The 11810-nt window shown below is 32.9% G+C and overlaps 2 protein-coding genes across 2 annotated transcripts in view; one reads left to right on the plus strand and one right to left on the minus strand.

Moving 5' to 3' along the window:
- cue (Low-density lipoprotein receptor repeat domain-containing protein cueball) overlaps positions 1-6742 on the minus strand; it is a 16677-nt gene extending 9935 nt beyond the window's left edge. Inside the window, exons 1-2 of the mRNA XM_017900227.1 lie at positions 6474-6742; positions 503-718 (exon numbers count right to left, since the gene is read on the minus strand). Of these exons, the coding sequence (XP_017755716.1) occupies positions 503-718; positions 6474-6555 (298 nt within the window). The 5' untranslated portion in view covers positions 6556-6742. The remainder of the gene's footprint in view (positions 1-502; positions 719-6473) is intronic.
- A 2089-nt stretch (positions 6743-8831) lies between these two features.
- Positions 8832-11810, plus strand: part of Dab (DAB adaptor protein) — a 14259-nt gene continuing 11280 nt past the window's right edge. The window contains exon 1 of the mRNA XM_017900269.1: positions 8832-9003. Within this exon, the coding sequence (XP_017755758.1) occupies positions 8967-9003 (37 nt within the window). The 5' untranslated portion in view covers positions 8832-8966. The remainder of the gene's footprint in view (positions 9004-11810) is intronic.

Here is an 11810-nt window from a genome sequence, read left to right on the forward strand (position 1 = left end):
TATATATTTTATAAATATATAATATATAAATAATTTGTGTATTTGTCCAATAGAAATAAAATTTCTATTTTCTTCTTTTTTTTTTTCGTTTTTGAATCTTCACTGAATCCATTTTGAAGAATGACGAGTAAAACTTTCTTAATTTCATCTCTCGACATACATTCTATAGATTTTATTATGTATGTTTTACAAACATGTTCCAAGATATTTGAATAATTCATTATTTATTCAAGTGGTGAATAACGAGAGGTAAATATGTATCGCCATTTTGTAAACACCATGTAGCCCAAAGGAATTAATCATGCTAAATATTTTCCATAGAAGATTCATAATGTTAATTAATCAGGTTTTTATTAAATATCGTGTAACTTATGTTACAATGTTATTAATACAATATGTTACCTAATATGTGACACGAATAAAATTATGTTATATAGAATTACACAGAATGTTGAGAAACAAACGAAAAATTGGAATAATTATTTCAATGTAATATACTTACTTTTAAGAATCGGTTTCACAGTAAAATTCTTATCCCTCAGGTCGTTACTGAATATGGATATGTTATTGTTACCCACATCACTGAAATACATTGTTCGAGTAATATCATCATAAGCCACTCCCCAAAGGGTGGCAGCTTCCGCCAACTTCGCCTGGCCGATTAGAGTTTTATTTCTTGAGAAGAATTCAACTTCACGCCCTATCACTATCGCCAAATCTGCAAAAATAAAAAGCAAAATATTTTAATGGAAAATTGATTTGATTAAAATCACTGCGATTATTTGAATAAATTATCATTTGCGTTTAGTTCAATTGTTGTTTGTGCCAGTATGTGTATTGGCATTGCATGTAAATGAAACAGTATTAAATAATATTATTAATTATTCTTAGATTATTATGCTGATATATTATTGTATTGACATATATAATATATATTATATTTCTAAACTTTTGTATTTAAGTAGTTAAGTAATAACTTAAGTACTTGACCCAAGTATAAACTCTAAGTACTGTATTAATTTAAAAGTACTAAAATGTAAGTAAAGTACTCAAAGTACTCAAGTATAAATTTAAGTAGTGATATTAACTCAAGTACAAAACGCATCTGAGAAACAACAGAAGAGATTTTTAATACTTCAAGAGTATTAAAAATGATATTTGAACAATATCAAAGATGGTGAAGTACAGTTCCAAGAATGCAAGTACAGTATTATAACAGATATTCTGTGATTTTTTAGAATTTAGGAAAAGAATTTAACACACTTCTATAATATTCTGTATTCCATTTATAATCTGTTAATAAATTAGTAAAAAAAGAAATTAACATTGTCAAAACTTTTTTTTCAACTTCTATGTTTTATTCATTATGCCCAAGAGTTCCAAAATAAGGTATAATTTTAATTTAAAATCGTGTTACAACTTCAATTCACGGTAATTAAGTGAATTTTATTATTTTTAAAGCGAATTTAAATACAAAATTGCGATTGTTATTATTCGAACGTTGATTTCTGCATTTTTCCTAATACTATGGAACCTACGATAGCATTATCGTTATCTTTTAGCTGTTTACAAGGGTGCAGTTATACGTATCTTAATAATTTATAATATGTCACAAATTATCGAAGAGGGAAATTATTGGGAAAAAGAACGAAAAAGATAGGGAAAAAGTAAAAAAAATAATTCCGGACAGTTTACATTGTAAAATTGTATTATGCAATGGACTTTGGAATGAACCAGCAATTGTAATCAAAAAATGAATGATTGTCAATAGCGTAGAGTATATCTTCTCTCTCTAAATTTAATCATTTTTCCTACTTCATAGTGACAAGTATCAAAATGCAGTTACTCAAGCGACATATGTTTGTAAAACACACACACATATATATACATATATTGCAATAGTGTGTTTATTTAAAAGTATGTTTAGGCTTTAAATGATATTATCTTAATTAACCATCATCTGGCCAAATGAGACCAGACCATGATTATCTTGGTTAGTACTAAATAATATTTAAGTATAAAACAAGAAAAATTAATTTCCACAAGTGTTATGAACACTTGGAAACACACGAGTTTATTATAATAATTTCGATGCCCAATTTTACCTGTATATCGTGAAAAATTCGAATAATTTTAATTCGACAAGATAAGTTTAAAAAATACAGAATATAAGGGGTGTTTTATATGAACATCGAAATAACACGAGATACTACGAATAACTTCACATTCAGATATTGCTCACTTTAACGCGTGATTCACGTGTGTTTTTTTAATACAAAAAAAGATATGACAAAAGTATTCGAATTACTCAAACTCGGTACTCGATATTTTATATATATATATAAACACTTTGGTTACTTCGAGCATCTTCACGAAATTTAGATTACTCGCTTCAATTCGTGACATAAAATATCTGAAAAAACGATATAAAGAGATAAGTAGGAAGAAATATCAGCATACTCAGTACTCTACGCTTCGAATACCTTTGATACTCGGTGTAATTCACGGATATTCGGGTAATCCGTTCTAAAGTATAAACATCGAATTTTCCTTCAGCTTGTTGGGAGAAAGCACAAATGTATTCGTATAATTAAGTTTATTATTTCCGAATACAAGTGAGTAGCAAACGTCTCGATTTTATAGGCCGGAGATAGGGTCCGTGAACTCATTCTTCGCGTATTTGCAGTAAGATATCACTTAATTAAGGCTGATTAACTCCGACTCCTTCGATCCCGTCCATTTCGCTGGATATGTTATAAATATAACAATTATTTCTATAATTAAAAATTAACATTACGGCGAACTAATAAAGAAGATGTAAGGGAGAAAAAAAAAGAAAAAAGGGAGACTTCGAAATCAATTATTAAGATATTAAAACTGAGGCTTAACATAACAGTAAAATTTATAAATATGCGTTGATTAGGTAATCTGAGGTTTATACTATCTTCGGATTTGTTGACTTTATTTTGACATAGCCGCATTTGCATTCGAATATATATCAGTAATTGAAGGTTCGCGATGGAAAGAAAATAAATAATAGCAATAGTAAAGAGAGGAATATTTATATCGTACTCGTTACTTTATTTCGTTAAAAATATCGCAGATTAAGGTGGACATTTCAAACGTGTCATTTTCTACATAAAATTCCGTAGTTTAATATTATTATCGGGAATATCTGTCCAATAATTTTTATTCGGATAAATCTTTCTCGCTTTGCATTCTTTTTGCTACACGCTTCTAAATGGAAATTACCCAACGCGAAATTGTAAATTATATATTTACTGTTCACAAATTTTATTTCTTCTGCTTTTTACTCTGCCATTGTGTTGTATTAGCGTGACGCTATATTTGCTATAAAATGATCAATTTGTGGAATAACTTAATAATAATAATAATAATAATAATAATAATAATAATAATGGTAAGAATTTGAAATTAAAGAAAATAGTTGTGGATGGATATTTGTACACAGAGTTCAGAAATATATTAATTAATATGAAAAATGTATTCTTATTCTATTTCTATTTCTGGTACAAATATATCCTACAAATGTGTGTGCATACGTATTCATATACTTGATTATATTGCAATTGTAAATTAACCTATAAATTGGCGGCACCGATTGATGCACCATGTCCCCAGGGCTGTATGTGATGTATTATTACAGGGTATATCAATTTTGTACTTTACATTAAAAAAAAAGAAATATCTTACCCATTTGTAAAACCACTCTTTCAAGCTGTACATAGGGAAGAATGAAAGAGAAAGTACCATAATTCTGAAAGTGATTTATAATTCGCACTCTTCCACGTACGTGTTGAATATTTTATTTCAAATATTAATTTATACATTTACACGTGCACTTTGATTGCATAACCATTTTACATTTCTTCCATTAAGTATAGGTGAATTCAATCTGCACGTGTCTAAAACGCATATGTTCTGCGACGCTGCGCGCGCAACCGTCGGAGATTCAAAAAGTGCGCGCTAGGAATTTGATGCACAAACTTTGAAACTCTATATCTCGAAATGGAAGCCGTAGTAAGCTTGATGCGAGAAAGTTAAATGAAACGATGCATGATAATGATTATGAATAAAATAAATAAATCAATGTTACCGAAATTATGCTATTTAAATAATTAAAATTATTATTGCAAAGCTAACATAGAGTAAAGAATGAAATATTCAATATCTTAGTGACTTTCTAACCGAACCAATATAACTAGAAATAAAGAAATAACCAATTTATTATTTTATTTTAATAATATAAAATTTTGTCCCTAAAATATTATCCTATTTCAGTATTTTTGTTTCAGATAATTCTCTAGAGGGGTTGAAAAATGAAAAATCAGTTGCATTTATGCAAGACATGTTACTAAATCGTCAATAATCGTAAATAAGAAAATCATGCGACATATTATCCGGAAAATACGGTGACAGATTAAATGTTATCACAAAGGCTGATGTCGATAAATCGGATCGAATGTCGAAGATCATTAAATTTTTTTTCACTGTCAACTGACCTGACCAGGAGGAAATAGAAATGCGCAATGCCTTCGAATCATGAAATAAGCTGTTGACATTTTCGCAATGCATATGTGCGCGCGTGTGTATGAATATGTTAAGCAACTTACGCGTTCATTGAAATCATAGTTTCGTTGATGGACTCATGTACGCACGAGTAGTGATTTTGTTTATGCAAGAATCGATAATAAGCGGAAAACTTGTGTGCTCTTAGCACATATTTGTCCCCATTCATGTTATTAAATAATATCCGCTGTATTTCTATTAATATGAAAAAATATCTTCCTTTAGATTTTGTTCAAGAATTTTAAGCATGTAAATGTGACTGCTAGCAATATTAATAATGACATAATATATTGAATAAAACAATAATAATAATGTCGATAATAGCGATAACTGTAATCATTGGCAGTAGTCAATCATAATTTTAATATTATTGTAATTAACGCGATTGATTATTAATAAAGCAAATAAAGACAGGTTGTTAATTGGTTTTTGTTAGCGAGGTTATCGAATGTACAAAAACTTGATCTAATATCAGCATTTAATTAATATCAATTTAAGTAATAATTTCAGAATCATTTTTATCGAATTTCTTTTTTCTTTTGCAATAATGAGATATATTAAAATATTTGCATAATAGAATGAGGGTCGAAAAATTAATGAGGAGAGTGAAAAATGATATGCAAAGCTGAGTCATCTTCCGCTGTTATTATTCTCGGTTTAAAATTTTTCTGGTAAATTGTCACGAGTCTTACATTTCGCTGTATAATTCGAACGTCTTGTATTTCCCGCTTTGCAATCGCAACATAAGACACAGCTACTCAGTTACATCGAGCTGGAAACGCTCTGGTCATGCTGATTTGTAACAAACACGTTATACTCATTAACGAGATGAAAATACGCTAAATAAAACCGGTGCATTTGTCATTGGGCTGGGTCCAGTAGAATGAATTTTTTTCGACATCTAGAATAATCGAAAATTAATTCATGCATTTTTAATTAAATTAACCTATTACGCTATACCATTGCGGATTTTAAGTAACCGTATACATATATGCACATATCGATGAATAGATACAGCCGATCCCACGTATCGTAAACGTTTTGTATTATTATAGAATTAAACAAACCTATTAATCTTATCAGTTACACGCGTTACGTAATCCACATTTCACACTTCATCGCGTACGCATAATTAAACGTTGGGTATTGAGTCTAGTAGTAGCATGCACGGCGGGGCAGTTTTACTAAACGCGCTCGCGAGAACGTGCACGAGCCGATAGAACGAGAATTCGAGGATCATCTAGAACGCAAAAAATTCATTTATACGCGCGAGCGCTATCTATTTTTGAACTCCCATGCCACATGGGTTTCTCTACTGACCGTTCGTCGAAACGAGCAATGCAAATAGGTGGGAAAGGTTCACATTCGTGCATCTACTTAATATATGTATGATTTAAAATTTCGCCGGTAGGCGACAGTTTCTAGGCATGTTACCGAGCCATGGTAAACCGATATGGACCTTTCTTGCCGATTCGTTAGGTTTTCGCTAAAACCGCTGTTTGCTTGTTACACATCGATCTCGTGTGCGTGTCGCATATACGTGAACGCAAACAGCACTGCTTGACATTCATTACGTAAACAGGTATAAGGACATGTACCGTTTCGCCTCATTTCCTTGTCGATACGAATCGTAAGAGTCTTGCGAAGCGTTTCGAGACAAATCAAAGGTCGGTTTCATTCACGTTTGGGCCGTGTTTCGACTTTCTGCATGGTAAAACAGTCTGCGAGAAGTGGCGTACGTGACCACCGAGACCGCGTGAATGGAGACAGCGTTCGCGCGACCCGCAACGCGGTGGCATTTATACCGTGTGTACAGCGTTAAATCACTGTTATTACGATTTTTCGTCACATAAAACAGTTCACCGAATGATCACTCTACTTACCCCAAGATCTGGCGTGCGTGTTAATTGCGAAAATTCCCAGTACTATCGTTATTATAAGGGCCAAGTTTTTACGGGATGTCATGGTGTGCGTTCATTTATCAGCCGCCGGATTAGCTTGGAAATATTCTTAAGACACGGATGATGCTTGTAAATAATGTAGAGAAGCACTGCAGATTTAATTTCTCTCTGTCTTCTTTCACTGATGCAAGCGACGAACGACACAGCACATCCTTACTCTACGGCGGCTCTGCGCAAACTAAGAACTCGTGACTTCGATGTGAAGGTAAAAACGAGGAGACCAATGGCGTAGCATCTTGCTTTTTCTTTTGGACGGGGTTCTCGAATGTCATTAAAAATGCTGTTGCTTTAATTCAAGTAAACCATCCACGCGAAAGAATGTATTTATGCAGGCGCTGTTGTTAATAAAGTTTTTATAATTTTATAACTTCATTTAAAAATATATTATCTGATGTAACGGACAGGTTGTTCAATTGTAAAGTCAGACGTATATATCATATTTATCGCACACTATAAAATATTGCATTTAAATTCATTTAACCTTTAACATGGGGGAGATAAATCATAGTAAGAAACTCTGAATAGTATTAAGATTGTAAAGTCCTTAAGCCTCGTATTCACGTCAGGAAACAACAGTAAACGTTAACAAAGTTCGCATATCAGACATATTTATTAGAGTTGTATTAAATCGAATCATTTTTTTAGATAATTTGACATAATATTTTATATTACTTTTATAAGTGTTACAATTAATTATAATTTAAAGTTATTTTAATAACAAACAGATCACATAAACATTTAGTACATTTTAATATTATTTTAAGATAAATTTTTAGCATAGTTTTTAATTAAATCAATATTCAATTATTTGTACATAGGGTTTATTAAAAAATAGTTGTAATAATATTTTATTGCATTTGCGTTTTTGTCGTATTTTGTAGAAAATTAATTTCAGAAGTTACACTCGTTCTTTTAGGAAGAAATTCGTTTCTGCCGCGCAAATTTACAGTGCCATCTGTTGAGGTTAAGGTGTAACTATATATAATTCAAACTTCATATTCCTATCTGTTTTGTCCTTTGTTTATGATCCACCACCACTTTCGCCGGGATATTCATTGTTAATGTATTAAAATCAAATGGTAATAAATTTAATAATTTCAATACAAAGTGCGTCACTAAAATTAAAATGCAAATTTATTTAATGTTCCTACTGAATGCAGATTGCAATCAGTATGTGACATATTTCGATTGAACTTGAAATTATTAACTTTTTATTCCTTGTAATTAATAAACAACTTTTTATTATTCGGTATATACTTTTTTACTAATATGAACTACGTGATGAACTACGTAGAATATAAAATTTAATTATATACACATTTTGTAATACACTTCGATTAAATGATCCACTTTTATACACTCGAATTATCCATGCAATGATTGTCAATGATACAAACATTCAAAATGCAATGTTTATAAAATAGAACAATTAAGAATATAGTCAACGTTTATTGAACCATTCGAAACAGACATTATGCATTATTACGCAATGACATTGTAATTTTCAATTCTTCGATAGTCTTTAAGAGTGAAGAGCAACTATAAACGGAGAGGTAACACTAACGCCACGACGGATAATCGCGCCACCCCGCTGGAGGTTGTGACGAAAAATAAAAGTAGCGTGTCTATCGATATTTCGCCTCGGTCGATATCTGAGCCGCGAAAGAAAATTATCGAATCACGTACAACTATAATTCGTTATGAACGAGATCAGTGTAGAAAGTATTTTTGTTTCTGGGTGGTAAAAACACTAGGAAAGGAATAGGAAAATCTAGAGTTAGCGGAAAAGCGCGCGCAAAGCGGGAAATGTTCTCTGTGGCCCCGAAGCGACGACGCCACGTACTAGATGGTATATTATTGATCAATAAGAGAGGCTAACATGGGTGACCTGTGCCGGCAGAGGCAGCTGTTACTTCCTCCGTATTTTTACGTGACGCGTGTGTACCGCGAGAAACCGATCTTCGAACAGTGTTCACACGATCTTGGTGTTCTTTTTGCTGTATGCGACAAAGTGCGACCGTGTTGCGGAACAAGAAGTACCGACCGTACGTGAAACGCGCCAGCCTCATACTCCCGTGGAAATACACGAATCGAGGGAGACAGAGGGAGTAACGGAAGAGTAACGGCCAGCCAGGATAGCTAAAGAGGCACGAGATAGGCCGCGGGGGAAAAAGGGAACGGGAGTGGGAGTGAGGGAGAGAGAGAGAAAGAGCAAGCGAGTGGGAGAGTAACAGAAAGAAAGCGACAGAGAGGAATCGTAGAAACAGAGGGAGAAAGAGACGTGTGAGCGACATGTGTCTGTGTTGAGAATTCTATCCACGATAGTACGGCGGCCGAGGGTGCGCCGAGAGAGAAGATCGGTAGCATTCTCCTCTCCTATATCCGATACTTTCCGTCGCCTATACGGGACTATCGATGCAGACCTTACGGAAGAAAAACAGTCCGTGCAAGTGTGAGTAAGAAAAAAAAAAATAAAAGCCACCCCTGCAACAAATTGCACAAAATTTCGTGGATACCATTAAAATCGTGCGGTATCGACGTCGACTTGTGTATCTGGTGTATACATTGTGATACGAAACGGCGAGTATGTGGCTCTGTAAGAGAATTTCAGCCTGTTTTGTGGGATCTTTGACGTTCTCGTAAGAATTACGTTGTGATATCACCCTGTAGATCGGTCAAAGGGAGCTTTGGAATATGGCTTCCCTATCCTCTAAGAGGGAGAAAGACGGTTGTTAGAATCAAGCTACGCAAATTAATTTGATATGTGAATAATTTATAATGCATTATATGAATACGCGAAGCATGTGGTTCGAAAGGAGCTGAAAGAATGTAGCTTTTTTATTGAAAACAATACTGTCAATTTGTGGTTTTCGCGCGAGGTTTATTACTGATTTAACTTACCGACTGTGGTAATACAGTTTGTTGATTTACTTGCTTGTACACGATATCGCCGTTAGGTGGTGGCACCAGTTACTTCGTAGTTCGTATATTAGGAATCATACTACTTATTATGATAAATTTTACATGTCAACAAGTAGAGGAAAATCTGAGTCTTACTAAATTAAAAGCGAAGATTTTATATCACAGTAAAATTTTTTGATATGCAGTAACCAAGAGTACAAAATACACATTGAAATAAAAAGTTTACATTTAAAATGTAACACAATTTTTATAATTTTTCATTGTATTTTTAAATTCTACTTAAACCATTATAAAAATATTCTATGCATAAAAGTAGGAATGAAAACATAATAGATATAAATTTGTAAATTAGTCATTTAAAATAAAACCCATTTTGTTTATTTGTACCATAGGATAGGCAACCTGTAATACATTTGTGTAAAGGAAGGGGTATGAAATACTACTTGGTTAATTTTCATATTATGCAGTAGAACTATAATAGTTAAAATTGATTATTAAATAGTAGAAAAATATTATTAATTATTGCAGTAGAAATATTATTACTCCTAGAATATAGCATGAATTTTTTTATTAGTGTGTCCATTTATGAAAGTTCAAGATACCTGGTATAAAATATCAAAGTATATATAAACTCATATTTTTGAATGTCACAACATTTCGAAATTAATTATATTCCACGATGATTTGTGTGATAAACGAGGAATTAATTTTTAAGGAAACGTTAGTAATATTTCAGTTACTAAAATTAATTAAAATATTAAAATGTAACTCGAGAATTTTAGAAATTTCTATATACTCTGTTGAAAGATTCTGTCTATATCTGTTCGTATTCTATTCGCAGTCACATTCACATTCTAGATCATCTCGGGTGAATTTAATAGAAGTTTCAACGTGCCAAGTTACCGATAAAGGTAGTATTTTTAACATCTGTTGCTTCGTTATTATAGCTGATCTGTTAAGTACTTTTGTATCGAAATTTCTATACCGACCACGTTTCTCCGATATTTCTGTATTTATACAATCGATAACTTGGCTGTAAAATTCGTATCCAATTTTTCCTCATGGACGTCAGATTTCTGCAAACGTTATCGATTAGTTTATTTTAACGTGTTCCAATTATTTCAATTTAATTTTATTATAAAGAAGATAACTATTTTAAGATCAAGGATACTACAGGGAACATATATTGTGAACAATTTATGGCTTCTTAAGTAAATCAATTTCAAATGCAAAACCTATTAAAAATGTATACGTTTAATGAATACATTGGTAGTCTTCAATCAGTAACATCTTACACAATGAACCAGAGAATTGATCAATATTTTAAATTTCAAACAAAATGATGTAAATTTCTCGTTTAACGCAATTAAAATTAAACAAAAATTGAATTTCAAATACCTATTGAATATTCCGAAATTAAAGGTAAATGAAATAAATTTTAAATTAGGACAACGAAAGGAACATTTTTTGTTTAATAAACACATTCAATCTCTGTCTATTTTTAAATAACGAAGCTTTAAGGATTTAAATTTTAGACGCCTGTCGTCGAGCAACCCGTCATACGTCAACGATCTCTGCAGGGCTTCAATAATACTTCGGCCAAATAATTAACTTACCCGAAATTTTATTGAAACTGCATCGCTGTATCCCGATTGCTTGTCAACAGGCGCTCGAATTTTACATTCTTAAAACTCGGTTCCTAAAATACAAGACCACGTACATATCTCAATTACAGAACGAAACATTATTATTACCAGTACCACTCAGGACGTTCGTCACGTTATAATATACATCTTATAATCTTTGTTCCTATTAATACGGTATCGTACTATTATTGCCATCTATCATAACAAACTAACATTACTATTAACCACTCGATCGATAATGCAGCTATTTGAGTAAAAGGGAATCGCAATCGACAGTGCGTTGTTTTCTTGCGACAGAACTCGATTTCAGTAGGTTAACGTTAGTTCCTCTATCTTATCGATCCATTGTTCCCTCGACCGATACTTTTATGTAGTATTACGTACATACTATAGTTGTGTCATCGTTAGGCCAACGCGTGCGCCGAAGGCGGAGGGCTGGAGGGAAACGGGCGTACAAAGGTGACCGCGACGGGCGGGAGGGAAGGGCATGAATTGGTTATCCGGATAGAGCGTCGAGTATCGACAGTTGGCGTTCTCCACTCGAGTCGCACGAGTACGTTCAAACAAATGCGCTGGTGTGCTAGTGGCCATTAAAGTCGCGAGGGGTCGTCGGAAGTGTGCGTTAAAGAAGCTCTGCGTTCAAGCCAGAGGGCGCGGGGGGGGAGGGGGGCTGGAGGTTTCGATAAATTGT

This window comes from Eufriesea mexicana, unplaced genomic scaffold (assembly GCF_001483705.2).
Source record: "Eufriesea mexicana isolate 0111107269 unplaced genomic scaffold, ASM148370v2 scaffold1146, whole genome shotgun sequence".
In the NCBI taxonomy this organism is placed as follows: Eukaryota; Metazoa; Arthropoda; class Insecta; order Hymenoptera; family Apidae; genus Eufriesea; species Eufriesea mexicana.